This window comes from Amborella trichopoda, chromosome 10 (genome assembly GCF_054954075.1).
Source record: "Amborella trichopoda isolate Santa Cruz 75 chromosome 10, AtrichopodaSantaCruz75HAP2 v2.0, whole genome shotgun sequence".
Classification (NCBI taxonomy): Eukaryota; Viridiplantae; Streptophyta; class Magnoliopsida; order Amborellales; family Amborellaceae; genus Amborella; species Amborella trichopoda.
The window spans coordinates 45,324,252-45,347,225 of NC_142345.1; the positions used below are offsets into that span (position 1 = coordinate 45,324,252).

At 36.8% G+C, this 22,974-nt stretch overlaps 2 protein-coding genes across 32 annotated transcripts; one reads left to right on the forward strand and one right to left on the reverse strand.

Moving 5' to 3' along the window:
• Positions 1 to 271: 271 nt before the first annotated feature.
• Positions 272 to 14,579, reverse strand: LOC18447412 (RNA-binding CRS1 / YhbY (CRM) domain protein). 31 transcript variants are annotated; one of them, XR_016042370.1, is made up of 7 exons: positions 14,312 to 14,579; positions 13,626 to 13,802; positions 6,770 to 6,897; positions 5,030 to 5,282; positions 2,387 to 2,788; positions 1,950 to 2,119; positions 272 to 637 (listed from the first exon to the last, which is right to left on the reverse strand). XR_016042370.1 is itself a non-coding variant. In XM_088849348.1 (7 exons), exons 4-7 carry the CDS (start codon positions 6,811 to 6,813, stop codon positions 431 to 433), a joined length of 1,056 nt encoding a protein of 351 aa, XP_088705474.1. In that variant the 5' UTR covers positions 6,814 to 6,897; positions 13,218 to 13,307; positions 13,626 to 13,730; positions 14,312 to 14,579; the 3' UTR covers positions 272 to 430. The 31 variants fall into 31 exon arrangements, 25 of the variants coding, with proteins under 25 accessions (XP_088705474.1, XP_088705488.1, XP_088705481.1 ...); XR_016042368.1 differs by having other exon boundaries at positions 5,030 to 5,432; XR_016042371.1 differs by having other exon boundaries at positions 13,626 to 13,844.
• A 5,549-nt stretch (positions 14,580 to 20,128) lies between these two features.
• Positions 20,129 to 22,654, forward strand: LOC18447411 (uncharacterized). Its single transcript, XM_006857509.4, has 2 exons — positions 20,129 to 20,233; positions 21,450 to 22,654. Exon 2 carries the CDS (start codon positions 21,536 to 21,538, stop codon positions 22,547 to 22,549), a length of 1,014 nt encoding a protein of 337 aa, XP_006857571.1. The 5' UTR covers positions 20,129 to 20,233; positions 21,450 to 21,535; the 3' UTR covers positions 22,550 to 22,654.
• The last annotated feature ends 320 nt before the right edge of the window (positions 22,655 to 22,974 follow it).

A 22,974-nucleotide genomic window follows, 5' to 3' on the forward strand; every position in this document is an offset into this window, starting at 1 on the left:
CTTATGAAGTTCTTAAATGCAAAGTAACAACGATCATATGATCATTGACAAGGTAAGATCACAGGTGTCATCACTGTCCAATCGGTTGACCGGCGAAGATGGGTGAAGAATGAGACCTACCGATTACCTATACAATTTTGGGTCATTTAATTCTCATGGGATCCTTTGTTTCTCCATCACCATTCAATTAATTGGATGTTGATAACATTCACGACCATAGCTTTTCCACATTTCATGTCTGATACTATATTTTTCCTCCTTAAAACATCTCTACCCAGGCAAACATTGAACAGTAATAACATTGAATATGCAATCCAACATAGTATATTTAATTGGTTGAACAAAAAACCTAACGCTTGGGTACCCGAATTGAGAGAACCATGTGCAAATCAAGAAGCATTTGAAATTGAACCTGCTAAAAATATTAATTTTAATCATAAAATTCATCGGATGATGAAGCTGTAGAGTCATCTGCAACAATATTCTGATCTATAGTTGAATCGTTTTCGGTGATGATATTCTGATCCTTCCTATACAATTTAAGGTGATTATGGTAATCCTCCAATTCTTTCTCCATCCTCTCAATGAATTGACTTGTATGTTCAAGGCTCTGCTCAAATCTGTATTTTTCAAGGGCCTGCAATGTAAAATTAGGGTAAAATGTTCAGCAACCACAGACAAATGGCAAGAACTGAGAACAAATTTTTGAACGATAACAAGGCAAGCATTAGAACATATTCTATGTTTGGTTATTTTTACTGTTGCAAATTTGGAATGAGGCCCCGACACCCCTGGCATCTGATTCCAATTTGCCCCGTTAGACTAGGGCGATTCCAGAGTCGGATCTGGTTATATTTAACAAAGAAATTAAGAAAAGAAGCCAAATAACTGGGAGAATTAGGCGATTGTGCGGTTCCTCGAACCGGAATCACCATGCTCCCAATTGCGAGCCAACTAGGGAAATTTGGAATTTGCTAGGCCATTTATAGATCATAGGTTATACAAGGTTTTCGAAGAAGATCTTGCATAGAAACATGAGATTTTACTGTCAATGTGTGCATATATAAAGCTACAAGCCAGTAATAATGCTGTATCGGTAATGATATGGGAGCCCATTTTCTAAGTTCGTGCTTGTTAGGTGCTTATGCTTGTGTTCATGTCACTGCAGATTGTCATAGATTAAATTTTATTTTATAATGGACTACTTTTGGCCTCTCAACATAGTGGCTAGAACCACTGTGGGTTTCAAACCCCAACTTCCCAACATCGTAAAGAAATATCACAATAACAGTCCAAAATTGGGTCTGTCAAAGGACACAAGTGACATTTTCATCGGCTAAAGATACATAAGACGTGGCAGAATAGTGTCTCAAAATCTGACAAGATAACGGAAGCTAATCACCTAACCACATGATCTCAATGAATCTTGAAGGACATGCCCAACCTTGGCTATATAGTGTCATAGGAAGCTCCTTGCAACACTCAAATATGAGGTGATGAGTGAGCAAGAAGCCTACAGAAATAGAAATCACTGAAATGGAGATGAGGGAGAAGAAGGTCTACAGAAATAGGAATCATTGGAATGGAGCAGAGAAAAGCTATGCAAACGCTCTGGAGAAGGAGTACTCTAGAATGGTGAGGAAGGATCTAATGAGCCTTCAGGAAGAGTGTAGGTGTTATTTAAACATAATGCATAATGTAATATTTATGTTAATGATATTTTCTTAGCAAAATAAATTTACAAATCTAATCATAAAAATATAGATCGTACTAAAAACATTAAACTGAATTTTACATAAAATAAAAAATAATGATTTCTCACATATAGAGAGATAGAGGAGAGATTTACAAGTTTGAATTTGATAGTCTACTACTAATTTTTTTGTAATTTTTATAATATTTATCGAATTAATGAATTACCTAGTTTTGACAGGGAAGCATATACATACCACAAACTTTGGTTATAGAAATCAAACTACTGTTTACACCTAATTGTGCAAACTCTTGAGTTGCAAGCATATTTGTCAATTTCATCACATTGAATGCCACATTATTCAGATATAGAAAGCCCAGTATGATGTGAGGGAACAAGTGATGTCATCATGAAAGGTGGAATACCCTGTAGTAAAGCACAATGAAAGTAAATTATAATCCCATAGCCCACAGCTACATCGATAAAGTAGTGGAGCCACAACTATCAAATGAGATGATGTTGTGGAAAGAGTGGGATCCACAAGAATAGTACATGAAACCAAACGTGTCCAACACCCTCTTCATCACCATCCATCATTTTAATGGTAAATGACCTGAATAGACCAAGCACTCCAAACTTCCAAGGTCAATTGGATTATAGTATTACTCAAAGCAAATATTACTGAGTACTTACGTTCTGCTTTGACAAAGTATCAGGAGGTGACATGACCTTTGGCCGCACATAATTCTTTCCTCGGAAGAATATTATAGTGTTGTCGGGTTTGATGTCAATAACAATGCCTTTACTTAGCCTTGCTAGCTCCTCAGCATATACATGCACCTGACCAGGCCTGCAAGGCGTGAAAATAACTTTCACAGTTTCATGCCTCTTCCAGTGGAGATGCATGTTGAGAACTACACCCCCAAAGACTCCTCGGCGGCCCACTGGAACATAATTCTTTCTTTTCTCCCCTGTTCTTTTGAGGTAAAATTTCTCTTCTTCTGTCAAGCTTTCAGGGTCGTAAACCTGCTGCGGAGCCTTTGGAACCTCGAATTTCCTCAGCTTTTCAATTAGCCATTCTTCTTTCCTTTTAGCCTACCACACACCACACAAACATAAAAATGTCAAACGATAAAAATAAAATTAAGATTAATTGAAGCATAACTTGTTAAGTTTTATAAATTCTATAACCACAGCCAACTTATTCTTTACAACCAAGGTGTTTCTATAAATATATATATATATATATATATATATATATATATATATATATATATATATATATAGGGCAGTGATTTCATGCAACGGATGTATCATAATATAATGCAACCACACTTCTAGAGAACTACATTTGTGATATTCGTATGACCCAAACTTTTGCACACACACTCTCTTCATCTCAATAATCAATCTTAAAAAAAAAAAAAAAAAAAAACTAATTTGCACCCTATATATGGTCAAAATGAGTCCCCTCCAACAATTAATCTAAACTGTCCATTTGATGAATTTCAAGATCTAAGCGTCTATGAATTCAAAATCATTTTTTTCTTTTTTAATATTTGTTAATCTAATGTTAATAAAATTATCTAAAAATTTTGAAAAGGAAAAAGATCATTCTAAGGCCTAGGTCTAAGCATCTCACCAAAATGGACGGCCTATATTAATTGGGATAAAAAAAAATTCTTTCTAGGTTGCATTGTTAAGTTTTTCTTTTTTGTGATTGTTCATTAGAAAGAAAAGAGTGTATTTTAAAACTTGGATCATACAAATGACCCTAACATAGTTTTTGAAGGTTGTTGCATTATATTACTATACAACCATGAAATCACTACCCATATAGATATATATATATATATATATATATATATATATATATATACTATGTCAAGATGAATTTCGATTTTCATTATTTCAAGCGAAGATAGATGCCAGGCTATTCCCACAAGCTGAAGTAGCATGAATGGTATTCAAACCATGAAATGGAATACTTCATGCAACCACCATTTCACATGCAATTGTCAAAACAAATATGAACAGTGAACCCACCAACCCTAGAAAGCTTCTTCTTTATTTGTGTAGATGAAAAGGTAATAATTCATAGAACAAGTTATTAATTTGTTTCAATTGTTTATGATAGGTTGTACGAAAAAACGATATCATCTTTTGGATAGAGCAAAAGTCCCATTTTCTGAAGGGAAAGGTTTCTATGCTTCCCCTACAGCATAGAAGTTCTATCCTCCCCCTACCATCCAGCCATCCAATTTTGATCAAGAGAGCCACTCACCGTTTGATCTTAGATCCGACGTCTCAAAGATTTTATTTTTAGTTTTTTTTATACAAATTGTATGAATATGAAATTTGGTACATGCCATCTTCTCATTAGGGCGCACTTATAAAAAATATTAAAAATAATTTTTTGATAAAATATAATGACCAAAATACCTCTTGAAACTTTCAGGGGTATTTTGGTCATTTTATTTTAATGAAAATATTTTTTTTTTTTTTTTATATTTTTCGCTAGTGTGAGTTTAATAGAGAAATGGACGTCCAAAATATGGTATCAAAATAGTTTATAGAAGAAAAATTAAAATAAATTAGTGTAGAGATGTGACATTGTGACTGAGGCAATCCTAGCCTTTCATTCAAAATGGATGGTTGGATATGGGGGAAGATAGAACTTCTATGCTGTAGGGGAAACTTAGAAAGCTTGCCTTTTTTTGAAATAGATATTAAAAAGGAAATGTATAGAATGAGACCATTTACCTTTGGTACAAGATGGTCACATCATTCTTGATCATTGGATGTGAAATTGGGTGGCGGTAATTATTTCATTGACCAAGCTCAAACTTCAAAAGAAATTTTTTTGAACTGTGTCACACATTCAAGCTATCAAATTTCACATCGGATAGTTGTGAGTGATTGTGACCACCTTGTATCAAAGGTAAATGGTCTCATTGTATACAAACCCTATTAAAAAACACAATAACAATGAAAATAGGTAAGAAACTCACATTTTCTAGGTCCAACAAAACAAATTGTAGGTATGTAAGGAGTTGAATTGAGTATTATGATCTAATGTACTTTGAACGAACCAAAGTCTACTGGGTCACCATCATCTATCAAAATGTCTGGACGATGATGGAGAGTAGGACCCACTGACTCTCCATCACTGTCGATTATTTCAATGGACAGTGATTACTCAATGAACTACAAATTTTACAAAGTCCAGTATATTATTAGTGTACTTCCTTAAAGGGTTATGAAATCGATCTCCATAATTCCAAAAACAAAAGCGCGGGAGAATGAATGAACTCAGAGCAATGTCATATGGCAAACCTTTTCCAGCTTGTATCTAATCCTAACTTCAGGATTTGGGGATTTCATTTTCTTTTTAGCCTTCAAGCGATACAGCCTCAGCTCATTGATTTTTGCTTTCTTGGACCTTTTCTTGTACTTGCGCACTTGCTTGCCCCTTCCTCTCCCATTGACCTTGCTAGCGGGTTCATCGAGACCAAATTTCACAATACCATTCTCTGTTTCCAAGTTGACCAAAGCATTGCTCATAAATCTCTCATGTTGCCACTTCTTCCTTTTCAATGAGAAGTTGGAGGTTAGCATATAACTTTGGCCATGGTGGGTGAAAGATGAAAAGGAACATGAAGAAGATGGAGATCTTTGCACTAATGGGCAGGCACACAAAGTTTGAACAAGTATATTGCTGAACCCTTGCAAAGAGGCCCTGTATAAGCTCAATGAGCTTTAGATAACGCTCCCCAATGTAAAGAAACATTTGATACAAGAAACAAGCACCTGAACCTCAAAAGTCGGAGACTCATCTTCACTACATGATTGCAAGGAAGTTAAAATTATAAGACTACGTTATCTCATTGCTACAATACAATGAAACTCAAATATGCACATCTACAACCATCAATTACAAATTTCTACCTTCCTATCAATTTTATCCATTATTCAATCATGGAACTCTCACATTCACAAAACTCATTCTACAAAGCTGATTTATAGTAACAATTCTTCATGCTTCTTCAAAATTTGAACAATCAAACATTAGTGTCATGCAGTTGAAGAGGACAAGAGGATAAAAGATTAGATTCTTACACTTTAAAATAATACCCACCATTATGAGACTATTCGAGCCTTCAATGTACTTCCTGTTTATATCCTTTGATTCACCAATGCGAGGCTAGAAATTGCACTCAGACCCTCTAATGGTTACGCTAAAATTTGAATATTGAGACCCTTAGAATTTACTTTTAAATACTCTTACAAGCTTGACATTTTGCGCTAAGAAAATAAATTATATCATTGCCATGGTCAAAGCCATCAAAGCAGTTTTATAGCTCTAAGATTCATGTATGGTGGTGTAATTCTCATGCTTCAGTTATTAATAGAGCGGGACCAATTACACAACCAATGGCTAACGGCAATTGTGACCTTCTTGCACAAAAGGTCAATGGTTTTATTTACTTTACCATATAATATATACATTTTATTTTTTTGGCATTTTGACTTGGACCCGACTGGACAGGGTCCGGTTCAGGTACTCCATCGAGTCAGTCCGACCTTACCCGTCCGCACCCCTATTTTCCCTACAAAGTATAACTTTTATCCAGTAACTAAAAATATATGTTTTCACAATAGTCGTTACCATATGAGATCAGTTGCATGTAAAGATTTGCCTTGAGAATTCTTTCTTTCTTTTCTTTCCATTATGTTTTTTAACAGATAAGGACCATTTTAGTTCATCGTAGAGATCTAACCATTGATTAAGGAATTCAACATCAATATAAAATGTAAAATTCTATTTTACGATAACAATTCAGTATCAGTGGTTTTTGGATTCACATCTCACAAAATTTAACACAAATCCACAAAAATAGAATAACTGGCACAATAAAAAGGTAAAACAAGAAAGTTATCAACTTCATCAATTAATACAGAAAAATGAAAAAGGAAAATAATCAACAGATAATTATATATTAGGGGAAATCCATATGGAAATAATAACTAACAAAAAAAACAAAGTGAAAACGGTTAAAAAAGAGGAAAAATTACCTGATAAACCTTCTTTCACGAAAACAGCTAATTAAAAATGCCATCAATCACCATAGCAATAGCTCCATATTTGTTGTAGTAAAAAGATGCGGAAGCGCTTTCTTTTCCAAGAATTTGATAGGTTCTCTCTGCAAAAAAACCAGATGGTAAGAGAAAGCCTAACTCTCGAAGAACAGTGGTAAAAGACTGAAGCTTTTCTGCAAAAGATTAGGGTTTTAGCTAGGGATTTCCCACTTCTTTTCAAAAAGAAATGATGAGAGCGAAAGTCCCCTCTTTCCTGGCATTTTAGAGGGAGAAAGTAATACGATACACGTAAGAAAATTTACCATGTATATGGTGCACCATCAAGCATCCATCGACCCCCTTTGGATGACTGACGGTTGAGATTAGTCATGCGCATTCTAGTTCTCACAATAGGGAGATACAATTAATCTCTATCGTCCATTATCAAAAGCAATGGTAGATTTCGATAGTGTACCATATGCCATACACCAATGGTCTTTGGTAGATTCAAGAACTTGCCCTATATGGCTCCTAATCAACTTCAAATCTCTAAGGCCCGGAGGCTCCCTATCAAGCTGTTATCAAAGTTCAGATTCAACACACCACAAGGGAGAGGTTTCCAACTACCCACCACTCTGCAGTTTCTTGACTCCCAACTTAGCAATTTCATGTAAATTATAAATAAAATTGCAATTTCAAGTTTTTATAGATTTGCTCGATATGCACAATAATAAGAGGCGGAAATAGATTTTCATAGCATTGTAGGGCTTTTCAGCGCTGAAATTGCATCTTCCAATTGGGGTTTTAGAGGTGTTTGTTCGGTTGCAAAAGGTTCACACCTTATATAAACCTTATCCTCCCATAAATTTCAAAACTCATTTTGACATTTCAGTTGATGGGCTATTCGATCAAAGAATGATGGAATTTGAAATTAAATAAAAAAATATGGGTAATATGTTAAGGGGTTGTATACTATGAGAACATTTATCTTTATTACAAGGAAGTCACAATTACTTCTAGCCATTAGATATAAAATTGGATGGCTTGGAGTGTGTTACAAAGTTCGTGAAATTATTTTTGAACTTTGAGTCTAGTCAATGACACTCTTACAACCACCTGATTTGAAATTAGATGGACAAGAATAATTATGACCTCTTTGTACTAAATGTAAATGGTTCATTTGTATACTTTTTCATATGTTAAAATAGTTCAAATATTAAATGTAATTTGATAGCCCTTTTATATATGTTTAGAGAAATTTGGCCAACTTAATTAGATGGATGGATTATTAAGAGTAAGTAAACAATAATATCATGCATTGGTTTGAAAAATAGCTACATCCAGTATGTGACATTACTTCATGCTCATTCTCAACCATTTGATCAATATCGAATCACTACAGGTCTCCAAAGCCTAAACATACATAAATAATAATAATTATAGGAAATAGTTTATATAAGGGTGAGGCCCTAAACAACCAAATTAAGTTGCACATCAAACATTTACTAGAGGAGGTTGTTTTGATGTTTCAAACCCTCAATTCAACTCTATCTCAATGATCAAGAATCACAATTGCATCTATACCCAACCAGATGACATAGAATTTGCAATTGTAGATTTTTTTAAGTCTCTTTACATGGCTCCCTTTGGACCTAGACCCATAATGTCCTCCCTGGAATTTTTGAGCCTCTCTGACGATAGGGCACTGTGGTTAGAGAGACCTTTCACTGAAGAAGAGATCCTGCTAGGAATTGATGCCCTATCCAAGGATAAAGCCCCCGGACCAGACGGCTTTCCAATAGCACCATTTAAGGCTTTTTGGGACATTATTTGTCCTGACTTTAAACTCTTCTTCGATGAGTTCTTCCTTCGGAGTATACTGCACAAAGCAATTAACACTACATTCATTGCTTTAGTTCCCAAAGTGGAAGGAGCAGAGAAAATTAAGGATTTTCGCCGCATCAGCCTGTTGAATTCATCCTAAGAAATACTTGGCAAAGTCCTTGCTACCAGACTCCAACAGGTACTCCCGTCCATCATCTCCTCTTCCCAAACTGCATTCATAGAAGACAGATAGATTCTCAATGGACCCTTAGTGGCTCACGAGTGCATTCGCTCAAGACGCCTCGACAAAATTCCTGGTCTGATCTTCAAAATCGACTGGGAAAAAGCTTACGACCATGTTGACTGGTCCATCTTGGAAGAGACGATGTTCACAATGGGTTCCGGAAACCGGGAGAAAGTGGATGTGTGGTTGCTACTCGCACCCACATTTTTCTATCCTTATCAATGGTCCCCAAGAGGGTTCTTCTTTTCTACAAGGGGTCTTCACCAAGGAGACCCCCTCTCACCCTTTCTGTTTGCTATAGCTGTTGAAGTCTTCAGTCGCTCCATATCCCGGGTGTTTCAGGCAGGACTACTCTCCGACTTCAGGAGCAGTAGACAAGGCCCAACAGTGACTCATCTGCAATATGTAGATGACACTCTAGTGTTCCTTGACGCCTCCCCTAGGGAAGTGGATACCCTGAACATGTTCCTCAATGCTTCCAAAAAGCAACTGGCTTCAAAGTAAATATGGAAAAATAAAAAATGATGGGAGTAGCTATTTCTAATGCCGATATTAGAGGGCTCATTCCTAACTGGGAATGTAAAGTGGAGGACCTACCCACTACTTATCTAGGACTCCCTCTTGGACTCGGCAAACCCAAAAAAGGACAATGGTCCCATGTTATTGATAGGGTGGATAGACGCTTAACAGGATGGAAAGGTCGTCTTCTCTCTATGGCAGGTAAGACTACCCTTATTAAGGCTATGTTATCTAACTCTCCTGTCTACCTTATGTCTCTCTTCCATATGCCTGCTCTCGTGGCTAATCGCTTGGACCAGCTAATGCGAAACTTCCTTTGGTCGGGGCAAGCTCAGAAGACTACATTCCACCTTGTTGCTTGGGATAATATCTGCCTTCCGAAAAACCAGGGTGGTCTAGGTATCAGGGTTCTCAAAAAACATAATCTTGCTCTTTCAGGCAAGTGGTGGCGGCGTCTTGCTACCCAGCTTGACTCCCTTTGGGCTCAAGTTCTCAGACACAAGTATAGGATACCTGAAGGAGCCTGGGTGCCAGAAAATTCCCACGGGCATAACGCCTCAGCGGCATGGAAATCCCTTTCCTCGGCTTTTTCTCTCTTCAAAAAACAATTAAGGTTTCATCCAAGAGAGGGATCCCGTGTGAGATTCTGGTCAGATTTATGGCCGGACTCTTCACCTTTGAGGGAGGCATTCCAAGCTCTCTATTCGTTGGCGGTCAACCAAGAAGCAACAGTGGCGGATGAATTGGTCCTTACAGGTGAAAGGAGAACATGCAATCCCTCTTTTAGGAGAAACCTAGCCGAAGAGGAGTTAACCTAATTCCAGCTACTTCTATTTGGCCTTCACTCTCACTTTATTTCCAACCTAGGGAGAGATGTTATAGTTTGGACGCTAACTCCCTCGGGTGAGTTTTCAGTGGCTTCATTCTATAAAATACTTTCTCCACCCCCTACCTTTCCGGCCAACCCCATCTCTATTGCCTCGAAAGTGTGGGCTACTCTTGCCCCACATAAGGTCCAAACGTTCAACTGGCTAATCTGCTCTCATAAAGCCCTTACTATTGATCATCTTCAGAAGCAAGGGATTCCTATTCCCAACAGATGCGCCTTATGAGAAAAAGATGAGGAGTCTAACCCCCACCTTTTCCTACACTGTGACTTCTCTTTTGAACTTTGGGGAAAGATCCTGCAACTCTTTGGCATCGAATGGGTCACGCCACCTACGGTCAAGACTCTCATCTCCTATGAGATTCATACTCCTTGGCCGAAGGCTGGCAGAGCCCTTTGGAAGGCCACCTTAGCAGCTACCCTATGGAATATTTGGTTGGAAAGAAATAATTGTATTTTCCGTAGCTCGAAATTACAAACTACAGTTCTCCTACACAAGACTATATCCTTGGTAACTTTATGGGCCTCGAACCACAAAGTGTACTCGGGGATACCAAGGACCCAATTCCTTCCCTATTGGCAAAATATCCTCTTCCACTACCCAAGACAACCATAGAGATCCAGCTTTTGGCAGCCACTCCCAGAGGGAACTATCAAGTTTAATTTTGATGGGTGCGGTCCGGCAGGGGCTGAGGCGGTCTTTAGAGACCACCAAGGCAACGTTGTCCTCTCTTTCTCAGAGCACCTTGGCTCCATGGAAGCTCAAATTGCAGAAGCCTTGGCCCTCCTTCTAGGCATGAAAAAGTCTTAACCGTTCTTGGGGTCTACACCTCATTGTAGAAGGAGACTCAAAAAATGTTATCTCATGGGTTAGTAGGACGTCCCCCCCAACTTGGTACCTCACCACTACCTTTGATGAAATTGATCATCTTTGCAGGGATATGGACATCTCATGGCGGCATATGTGGAGGACATCCAACGACTTCGCGGATTATCCGGCAAAAGAGGGAGCTAGTAGGCAACTTCAAGACCAAGCTGGGGTTGTCTCCTTTTTTGCACAAGACCTCCAGCTCAGCTCGCCTCCATAGCCCCTCACATGCTTTGCATAGCCCCCTCATTTTTTGGATTTTTTGAAAGCTTCATGTAATTTTTACATTGGGCAGTCTTATAAGCCCTTTTTGTACATGATACATTCCAGTCCACCCCCTGGGAGGTGAACTTCGCCCCCTCTCTATTGTACACTTCATACGCAGTAATACAATGTTAACCTTCTTCAAAAAAAAAACCCTCAATTCAATCATCTCAACCTCAAGATGGATAGACATGAGGAAAAAAATAGATTTCAAGTCTTGAGAATATTGCATTTTATAATATATTATCTAGACTGTCACTTTTCAAGACTTTCAAGTGTTTATAGAGCTGCTCAAGCTACACTATTTTTGAAGTTTCGAATCAAAATCTTGTTTTTCTAGTGTCATACTAGTTCAAAGGTCCAAGTTTTGAATAATATTACTTTCCTAGTGAATGACTGCTTTAAAACTTGAGGTTCTGAAATATATTAGTTGATTTTCCCACCTAAAGATAAATCTTCAATTATCTATAATTTTCTCTCCATCTCACTCTCTCATGTACTCCTCTCTCTCTCTCTCTCTCTCTCTCTCTCTCTCTCTCTCTCTTTTTCTTTCTCTCCCTGAGGGCCTGTTTGATAACAGGAAGCAAGTTCATTAACTGTAAATTGGAAGTTCCTCTTTGCTGGGAAGAAAGAAGTTATTGTAAGAAGTTTTGGGTTTCTGTGTTTGATAACCTCCTGAAATGTTGAGTAAGTTCTAAGTATCTGTGTTTGATAACATGCTGAAAGACTAGGAAGTTATGGGTATCTGTATTGGATTAGCTGTAGAAGTAATAGGCAAGATGTAAAATGTTAAAATTGAGACCTAGATATTATTTATTTTTATTAATTTTGGAATTTTAGTTTTTGGGATGAAATATCAATTGAAAGTAAAGTACGTTGGATTGAGAGAGAGAGACCATAAAGAGCCTAAAGTCATCACACATATATCATCTCCAGAAGCTTCTGATCACTTGATCATGTGCATAAACATACATATTTTTGCAAATACTTACGTTTGTCTTTATAATCATACAACAAGTACATGGTAAACATCAATGGGAAAATACCTCTACGTGAAAAAAGTAATTGGACATACCTATCAAGTGTATTTTTCAAAAGATAAGATCTTTCATGACAGCTTGACTATAGTATTCAATCTCAATGTTCAGGACCTCCATGCAAGCATTTCCTGTATATGAACTAGATGCAAATGATCTTTTATATAGACTAAATAGCACTGATCTTTCTAATGCCCTATCCGTTTTGGCAACTACTATAGGAGAAAAAAAATGAACCGCATAAGAATTTCTTCAACAAATTTTTGGCTTCAGAAGGAGATGGTAAAATTCAGTACTGCACTAATCGATGTACCTTCTAGTGGATCTAGCCTAAGAGTTGATTCTTCAACAGACAGTAGCAAAGTAATCTAACTTTTTCAAGCAGACCACACCTCATTAAGCAAGTCTTCTTCCACAATGATCTACAACGCATGCTACTATGATCTCACATTCTCATAACATTGCAAGAAAATAAGAACTAGATAGCAAAAACACAAGGGTAAAGAGGACCTTGTATACAATGAGAGAACAATCAAGCCATAAGATGTACTGAAAATGGTTTTTATACTGATTAACAACAACAAGATTGTGAACTTTGCTGATGCTTTTTAGGAGATACAAAGTTTAGGGGATGTTTTCCCATTGAGAAGACAAAAGGTCATGTGGGCCCATTAGGCTCTCAGTCAATTGGCTCCCTGATTATTTATCCTTGAAATAGCAGTTGAAACTTCCATCATACTAATAATTAACAATATTTAAGAAGAAAAGTAACAACATTAAAGCATAAAGAAGGAAAAAAGTACCCAATAGATCTTCTATATGGAAGATGTTTTAGAGATGAATTTAACCAATCACTTTGCATACTCTTGTTTTATGTGAACTACACATCAATTCTGCCATGAAAAGCAATACCAATGGCTCCAGTGAATTCAAGAAGGAAATAATGAAAAGAATAAATAAGAATTCATCTATAAATAAAAAATCTAAAGAAAGGCAACACCCAAAGAGGAGCCAATTCCACTAAACAATCATGCAAATAACTCCATGCCAATCAATATAGTTAAACTTGATTCATTGCTTAAACCAAATAACAACCCAAGTCAATCCAATGAAATAGTAAAATCCACAACAAAAAAAACATAACAATACCCTAAAATGGATTTAAATTCATAACCCCAACTCTATTAAGCTCGTGATGCCAAGACATTTACCTGGTTGGCAAGATTTCTGTTGATATTCACAAGGAAATCCTCTGAAAAAATATGGGTTCAAAGCAACTTGGTTCTTACCCCCAAGTTCTAAATTCCACTGCTAACCTGCTGGAAGAGAAAGCAGTGTCTTCTAACAATAGCAATTTTGATACCACAATAATGCTCCAAGTTGCATTCCTAAGAAGGAATAGCTACTTGAGTAAGGAATAATGTGCATTCCTAAGAAGGGACAACAACTAGTCATAAACAATCAACCCATTGATCTAAATTCTAAAGTTTCATTGATTACTATAGGATCAATCACATTCAATCAATAATATCAACGTTCAGATATTGTTCTAGGTTTGTAGCGCATTTGATCAGAGATCTTGCATGTATAAACAGGAAATGAAAACTAAAAAAAGCTTAAAGCAGAGATTTACAGAGCTACTTATGCTACATGAAAAATCAAAGCATCACAGAGAGAGCATGAAAAATCACAGCACCACATAGAAACAAGGGCACATAAGAGAGAGAAACCGAAACTCATAAGAAGCCAAAACAAGTGAAAAAGAAACCAAAAACCCAAAAATCCATCATTTACAGATAATTTACCCCCAAAAAGAAAAACTTGATCTAAAAAATCTTCTGCAACAACCCATCAATCCAAATCCCGATAAAAATTAAAAACAACAAAAAAACCATACCTGAAATAGCTTCAAGAGCTTGAAGAGTTGGGACATAATGATATGAGAGCTGATAGCTTCTAGAGAGAGTACAGAGGTATGAGAGCCCTAGGGCACAAAGAGAGAGTGCAGGGGTGAGAGTGTGCAGAGGTGTGAGAGCCCTAGTGCACAAAGGGAGAGTGCGGGGGTGTGAGAGCTCTAGAGAGAGAGTACAGAGGTGTGAGAGCCCTAGAGAGATAGAGGATGAGTGGGAAAATAGGAGAAAAACAGAGGCATGGGCTTCTTTTACGGGTTTTCACGGGGGCAAATCTTCTGTTTTTTTTTGCAAATTTCAAGGTTTTCCACGGAATTTTTCTCATGAATAAAAGTTGGGAATTTTTTTCATGAATAAAGTTGGGAAGAGGATCAATAAAATGAAGTTAATTATTTATTCTACTTTTATTTTTATTTTTATTATTTTTATTTTCTTTTTTATCAAACGTAAAAAAATGAACAATAATAGATAAATTCCAACTTTTGAAAAGCATCTTTCTATTATCAAATACGCCCTAAAAATATAAAAATCTATCTATTTCCTTCATTTCTCCCTATATTTCTCTTCTTTTAATAGCTATTCACTAAAATCCCTAACTCAAGCATGGATATCTTATATCTTCATAATATTCTTTTCTCAGGATAAAGAGACATTTACAAATTTTATTAAGCATTTTCTTAAATGTACTTCTCATGCTACCCTATAAAATTTTAGGAAGTAGATTTTTAAGTAGAGAAATATGCTTAAACAGCCAATATTATAGAAATGAGATTTTGGAGAGAAGCGAATATTATAGAAATGAGATTTTGGAGAGAAACATATGTGGAAGGAAATGGTAGAAAGATATTCAAATATATTTTTTAAAAATCTTGAAGTCCCTAACTTTTAAGCATCCATTACCCTACATAAACTCGTATCTTTAAAGGTTATGTAACTTACAACATCTCTATACATAGGGTCTTTTTTTATTCTTGTGACATATATTTACTTTTTATCTCTGGTTTTATAATATAATATATAATATAGGGTAAATTTTTTCATACCCTTTATTTTTTGTATCCATTTATTAAGAGACCTAACGATTTAATCTATTTTTGACGGCACGAGGACTTTAGCTTTTCTATTTATTTACCCTTTACATTCTTTTGACTTTATTATTTTTTAAAATGATTCATTTTTATCTAAACTCTTTCTCGTTCCCCCTCTCTCTCATACTCAAATTCAGTGGGTTTTTCCAACTCTCCCATCATCTCTCTCTCAAAGAACTCTGCCTCTCTCTCTCTCTCTCAAAACTCTGCTCCTCTCTCGCCCTTCTCTCTCTCTCAGATAGACACCAACCCCAATTAATGATTTCTGGTTGAAGTTTTTCATGGCTTCTTGCAACTATGAGAAAGTGAAGTTTGGGCCCAGTCCGAGGCTCGATGAATAAATGTTTCCAGTAAACCCACTCCTGGAGCCTAGTTGTGATGCTATTATGCTCGAATGGCCACCTGAATGAATAGGGAGAAGCCATGAAGAGAAACTCTTTATGTTTTCTCCAATCCTCAGGTCTCCTATGCCACAGAAAAATCATGGCCCCAAATGCTCCAAAAGCCATGAAAATACCCACGGCTGTTGTGGTGCCGCTCGTTGAACCAGCCTTAACCAAGATCTTCCACCATGAACACATATTTCTCCATCCAAGCTCCCAACTGTGCTGCTAAGGTTTATGATTTCAAGCCCATTAAGAAAGCATTGGGCTCTGGTTCATCAGACCCAAATGAGTTCCGACTCATAGGACCCACTTGAACAATTATTCGATGCAGTAACCATGAAATCCTTATCGTACGGGACAACCAAACCAGAGGCCAAGGTCGATAAGTCAAGCCCTGTGACTGTAGGGTAGCCATCGATATACACATTGCATCACAAAACTTGGAGCCTAACCAGGTATCCAAAACTTGGGTCTACACTAAAGCCCCATGTCAGATTGAACCCATGGTGAAATCTTCACACGTTGGGTTTTGAGAGGGAGAGATGTTCGGAGAGAGAGACGATGGGCGAAGAGAGAGATGATGAAGAGAGTTGCAGAAACCCACTGACTTTGATTACGAGAGAGAGGGGAGAGAGAAAGATGGAGTTTAGAGAGAGAGAGAGGAAAGAGAGACGATGGGGAGAAGAGAGATGATAAGGAGAGCGGTAAAAACCCACTAACTCTAAGCAGGAGAGAGAGAGAGAGAGAGAGAGAGAGGGGGGAAAGAGAATAGTTTAAGACTTTGGGTCTGTTAAAAAATGGCCCTTAAAAATAAGGGTACCGAGAAATTTTATATATATATATATATTTTTTTTTTTTATTTTTTTTTTTTTTTTTTTTTTTTTCCTTTACCCTTTCATTCCCACTCCCTCTCTTTATACAATAAAAATTTCGTATAGAACTCTAATTTCCCATCTTATTTCATAATAGACCTTTTTATTTTTCTTTCAAGCGATATAAAAAAATCTCTAAGGATTTTATCATAACCCTTCACCTCTTATCTCATGAAATTAAGGGGCAAAAAAGAAAAAAATATATATAATAAAAAATATTTTTAAAATGTTTTTTGGTTAAAAGATCAAATGGGGTAGGAAATATAATGAGGTGCGGTAAAAAAGTTTTTTGAAAAATGAATAAATGAAAGAGATAAGAGATGAGAAGGTACTGTGAAATCTATAAAGATCTTTATGCCATTCAAAAGAAAAATGAAAAGAGTGTTCAACTTTAAATTAAAATGAAAAATTAGTGTTATGTACGAAAATTTTTCTTTTATATATATATATATATATATATATATATATATATATATATATATATATATACTCACTCTTCTTATCTCCCTAGGTGAGGGCAATGCTTCTAAACTCAGACTTAGTTCACCAAAAAACCGCTTTTCCTTGTTCAAAACCGAAGTTTCGTAGTCTAACATGGTGGTGGTTTCCTAGCAAAATCCGTTTTAATATCTTTAATCAAGGTTGAATTTTGTAAAAATAAAATAAAATAGAGAAGCCGTTTCGTTTCGCCATAGGAGGTGGTGGTGTTGATTTTTGCAAGGTAATGCCCTGAATTACGAAATATTTTTTCTTTTCTTCTCCCATCAAGGGTTGAGATTTTCTTTCTTTAGAATAGATGGTTAGGATTGAGGACCATATAGAAGATCTGGACCGTTCATTTGAATTTGTTCACTTGTTTTGTGAGTGCCACAAATAAATTAGAGTGCTTGTAGCATGCTCACGCAGGAGCGTACTGTACAACATCCCGTCCCGCATAATAGCTATATGGGATATTTTTTTAATCATAAATTTTGGGATACATGTAAGTATTACCTGATGATTATTTTCAAGAACAATTATGGATTTTAAGTTCTTGAATATGTATGACTTTCCTTTTAATTATTTTTTTTGTTTCTATTTAATCTTGGGATATTATTTTTTCTAAGCACATTGACAGTACTTAGAAAGTTTTCTTTTCCTTTTTTCTTTGTGGTCGGTTTCCGAGATTTTTTTGGATCCCAAAAACCTACCATGAGTTTTCCGGCAGTGCAAACGGACAGAATCCTCCCGAGGGAGCATGGAAACTTTTCGCAATAAATTAACCTCAGCGGCACAAAAGAGTCACGCTTTTGACTTGTCTGCGCCGACTAGATTCCATATGAACGGTGCAGATTAATTTATGAAGTAATAATAATACTATTTCAAAGTTATTAAACTTTAGTAATATTATTCCATGTTATCCATTCAAGCTGAATAATACTAATTTTTCATTATCTCAATGGAAAATGAGATACAAACCATAGATTGCGCCACCGGTCTCTCCAGATGCACACGCATAAAGTTTCTTTCATCTTCTTTTTTTCTATTTGAATGTTCCCATATATTTTAAGCGGATTTTAGAAAAGGGAATTGGGTGCACCCTAAGGCACTCCCGATCCGAATCGGCTCGTTCAATATCAATTTTAGAAGAATCGGCATAAATGATTGAAGAAAAGTCACCTAGGATTCGGGCGATGGATCCCCCGAATTCCCAAGTGACACAACACGATGATCTGCCTAGACAGCTGAGGCAATTTCTTAACTCGGGATCATCTAGAATTGGGGATTGTTCGTTTCGCTTGCAATTTTTTAGCTCGAGATCATCCAGATCTGGGGACTGTTTGTTTCTAGTGATTTCGCATAGGCTCGCCAATTTTCTCTCACTGTATTTAAGCTCTTTATAATATTACTATTTACTGCCAGAGTTTTAGAGGATATTGAGAGGTAAAAAAAAAAGAAAAAGGAAATTGAGGATAATTTTATCAAAACACACTTAAGATATTAAATGTTCAATATTTTATTCATTTGTAGATTTAATTTCAAAATTCCCATCAAAATACACATGATTGACTTATAATAGTAGTAAAAAGACAAACGGTTAAATGGTGGAAAAGTGGGGTGTATTTCGATAAATTTCTTATTAAATATGTCCCAAATTTCAATTACCAAATGCTGAAAGGGACCACCGTCTACCTACTTGCAAGGTGCTTGGTCGTGATGGACCACCCGTGATGCAATATTGTTTAGGTACATACTATTCCTAAAATTAAAATCCCTAAAACACCCTTACAATGCTCTTCTAATTTTGTTGACATACGCTTTCTAAGAAAAAAGTCCTCCAACTTTTATAAGAGCCTTATTTTTTTTGGTTAAGAATTGAGGCTGGTTGAAGTTTTAGGTTTTCATTCTCACTAGACACTTTTTAAAACTATTAATGCAATAAAAAAAGAATTTACACTTGTTATTTAGCAAATTTAAAAAAGAATTTACACTTGTTATTTAGCAAATTTCTCACTTGACACTTTCTAAAACTACTAATGCATTAAAAAAAGAATTTACACTTGTTGTTTAGCTAATTGTTGCGGTATTCGACAAAAATTCTCCACAATTGTGTTGGAAAAATATTGAAAATGCCCCTTATGTGCCAATAACATCAATTCAGTTTAGCTAATTGTTGCGGTATTCGACAAAAATTCTCCACAATTGTGTTGGAAAAATATTGAAAATGCCCCTTATGTGCCAATAACATCAATTCACTCCACACTAGGTAGTATAGAAATTGCTTATTAGACTTAGAATTAATGTACGAAAAATTGGGTGGTTCAAAGTCTAACTGCTCAGTTAGACCTTATTAGATCGGAGTTCCGATGTCAGCTGGTTTTGGTGAACCGGCCAGGTATTTTAAAAAAAATTCAATTTTTTTTATCGAAGTTATAATTACACGAGTTAGAACAGGATTGTGAGCTAGGGGATTTCAGTTTGAAGAATCCTGGAGTCTTGAATCCCCCACTTTTTTATTTCTTTATTTGTTTTTGTTTCTTTGTTATGTAAGGCCCGATCCGACTCAAGAACTGCCCAAGTAAAACCAAGTGAATCAGAATCAAAATCCCTGGCCTTTTCGACCCGATACAAATTTTTTAATCACTGTTATGAATTAAATTGACATGTAGAATGTATGAAAGGCTTTGATTTTCAAACCAAAATGCCAAATTCCCAACCATCCAAATGAATACATTAGAAAGGTGTCACATGGTTTATAGAGTCAATGGGATACTCGTGAGTTATGAGGGCACAATTGCAGAATTCAATGCTGGTTTTCGCAATATTTCAAAAAAAATCTTAAGGGTAGTTTGGTCATACAAAAAAAGAGAGATGGGCCCTTTATGGTTGTAAATGTGTATAGATGAAGCTTGGTCAATAAAGGCTTGCGCGTTTGGTGTGAAAACTAAGGCTTCTCCTTGATGGGAGAGTGTTTGTTCTTGCAGGGTCTTGTAGATCTCAAAGAGCTTGAAGATTTGGAGGAAAGAAGCTCATTCATGGGATGGTTATACTTAATTTCCCATCAATTTATGGGAAATCATAAGGTAAGTACAAATTTTTTATATGCTTTCTTTAAGAAGTTTACCATTGAAATAATTCAAGCGTTTAAGACAAGAAAGGGAATACATATGATTGTTGTTTTTTTGTGTTCATATCATTCAGGTAATTTCGAGTTCTTTTAGTCTGTAAATGAAAACTTGGGGAGTTCGACTCGGTGTCCCCCGAGTTACACGGCAGGCTGCCAAGTCCATAACCGAACAACAGGAACCGACCGAATTTGGTCGTTTCTTAGTATTTAATATTGTTTTCGTTAGAATACAGTCTGACAGACGGCGGGGTCTGTTACACATGACTGAGGGTCCTTACTCGGACTGGCCGGAGTACTCGGCAGGCTGCCAAGCCCAGAACCAAACACATGGCAATCGGTCGAATCTAGTAGTCTCTCAATATTCAGTATTATTTTTATAAAAATACAGTGAAGTCTCAAACAGACTCGGCGGGGTCTCAGGGTCACTGACTTGGACCCAGGCGAGTCCTGACCCGAGTCCTTGTTTCCTTTTAAGCTACTGTTTCCATTGTCATGTGTGTGTCAGTATTCTCTTTGGAGTTTAGGGAAGCGAAAAGTCAGAGAAAGAGTTTTATGAGAGTCAAAAGGAAAAATTTTACCTTTTTTTTACATATTTCCTCTTTGTATGAGTGTGGTTTTGGCTGGGTATGAGCACATGTATTCTCATACTCACCAGCTCTTGTTTATGTTTTATTTGTTGGACTTCAGGCCAAAATGTCATTATTTTGAAAGTGATTTACATAAATGGATGATTACTCGAATCGGCAACTGGTGTCCATGAATCTACAAATTTGAAACATTATTCGCACACATAAAACAAGGAGAGTATTCTTTAATCCAACATGTTATCGAAAAACAATTGTCCATCAGGTCATCACAATCCAATCCATTGATCAACAGTACATGGAGAGAGTGGGACCACCATTGGGGTCATTCATGTTTGGATTGGTCCTACTCTCTCCCTTCGTAATCCAATGGAGATGTTGACTTGAGCCTAATGAATTCTGAATATCAGTCCTTTAGGTTTTGGCTTAGTGGTAGACATATCAGTTTGGGTGAGAGAGGTCAAGAATCCAAACCTGAAGTTCATCCGACAGCCCAAGTTTCACACAAAATACAAAGTGTTTCACACACATTTCCTTTATGCAATCTCCAAATTATATTTATTTATTTATCTCATTTATTTGTTGCAGGATCAAACAATGCTTAAATTCTAGACAACATATCCACTACCCTAAACACCCCCATCACATGCAGCAGTGGTAGCAGTAACAAGAAAATGGGATGTGTATCCTCTAAGATGATGTTGAAGTCAAGTAGTTATAGAGATGAGCATCGAAGAATGGTTAATGGCCTCCCGGCACTCGAAGATCTATTCGTGGCCACTGGCGGCGAGCAATTCCTTGCATTAGTTTGCACAGCCAACACAGTTACTCGAAAGCTTCAAGCCGGACAAGCCCTACCGAAACCTAATGCTGCTTTGTTGGAATCACATGCTGTGAACAATTTATACGAAGGACAAGGGAGCCCAGAAGTCATAAACACATGGGAGCTCATGGCAGGGCTGGAAGATGACACACATCAGGGAATCGAGCCCAATAATTGTTCAGGGGGTCATGATGTGCCCATTCAGTCGGAGAACTCACAAAGAAATGGGGTAATCTCACCCCAACATGGCAGTTATCTAACTATCGAAACTGTGAACTCAACAGGATCTCATGAGCTCACAACTGACATCTCTGAGAAGTCTGGAAAACAGCAAGAGGGATCAGCAATAAACCCTCTTGTACATCCTGCAAATGTTTCTCTAGGGGAGAAGTCTAAAGTCGAATTAATGGATAACAAAGTTGGGAAATTGACAAGATTCGGAAAGGACTTGTCGAGCCAAGAATCAGAGAACATGACATTAGGGGATAGGGCCAAGGAATTTGCAGAAAAGGGAAGAAATTCACTCAGCCTAAGGAGGGCAGCCATCACTCGAGAACTAACATCGTTGAGTATCCCAACGACTGTTGATCTGCAAGCACTCGCTGATTTCCCTGCAGCGACGGTCACTAGCTTAACAGATTGGATCCAAAGTGGGGGCCAGCTTTTCTCACCAGGAGCAACTGGAACTCCTAAGTTTGGCCCACTCATGTCACCAAAATGCAGTGGGAAAGGGATTCTAACTTTCGAAGAAGTGGGAAATGAGGATGAAGAATTTGCAGGATTGGACCCTGAGTTTTTAGAAGCACTAGAAGAGGCACTTGAAGAGTTGTCTAAGGAAGAGGAGTGTGTGATGAGGGAGATATGAGATAGCACTAGAGATGAGGTGAAATGTGGAGGGAGTTTGGAAGTGTGTGAGAGTATAGATTGTACATGATTTTTTGTTATTTTATCTTTTATTTTCATTTTTCCCTTTTTTTGGTTCCTTTTTTTGTGGCATTTTTGTGTTTATGTGTGGGTGAGGAGCTGGAGAGGGGAGCTATTCTCTAGGGTGGTGGTACTAAACATATGCATTAGACTTTTAAGCTTAGGCACGAAGCCATATTGAGATTGCGAGGTAGTTTCAAATGTTTTTTGTAGTTTCAAAATGTGTTACAAGGTTTCAAATTTCATACTCCTGTCCACGATTCTCTTTTTTTTTTTAATCTTTTATTAATGAAAAACGGGTAGAGGGCCTTCTTCCTCACTAATTTTCCTTAAAAAAAAAATATTGTAGGTGGAAACTTCATTAGT

Coding starts and splice junctions, on each gene's coding strand:
- LOC18447411 (XM_006857509.4), top strand. CDS start 21,536: ATGGGATGTGTATCCTCTAAGATGATGTTGAAGTCAAGTAGTTATAGA.
- LOC18447412 (XM_011629916.3), bottom strand. CDS start 6,813: ATGGCATTTTTAATTAGCTGTTTTCGTGAAAGAAGGTTTATCAG. Junction 5,433..6,769: donor CGTGAAAGAAGGTTTATCAG/GTAATTTTTCCT, acceptor GAGCTTATACAG/GGCCTCTTTGCAAGGGTTCA. Junction 638..2,386: donor ATACTTTGTCAAAGCAGAAC/GTAAGTACTCAG, acceptor TTTACATTGCAG/GCCCTTGAAAAATACAGATT.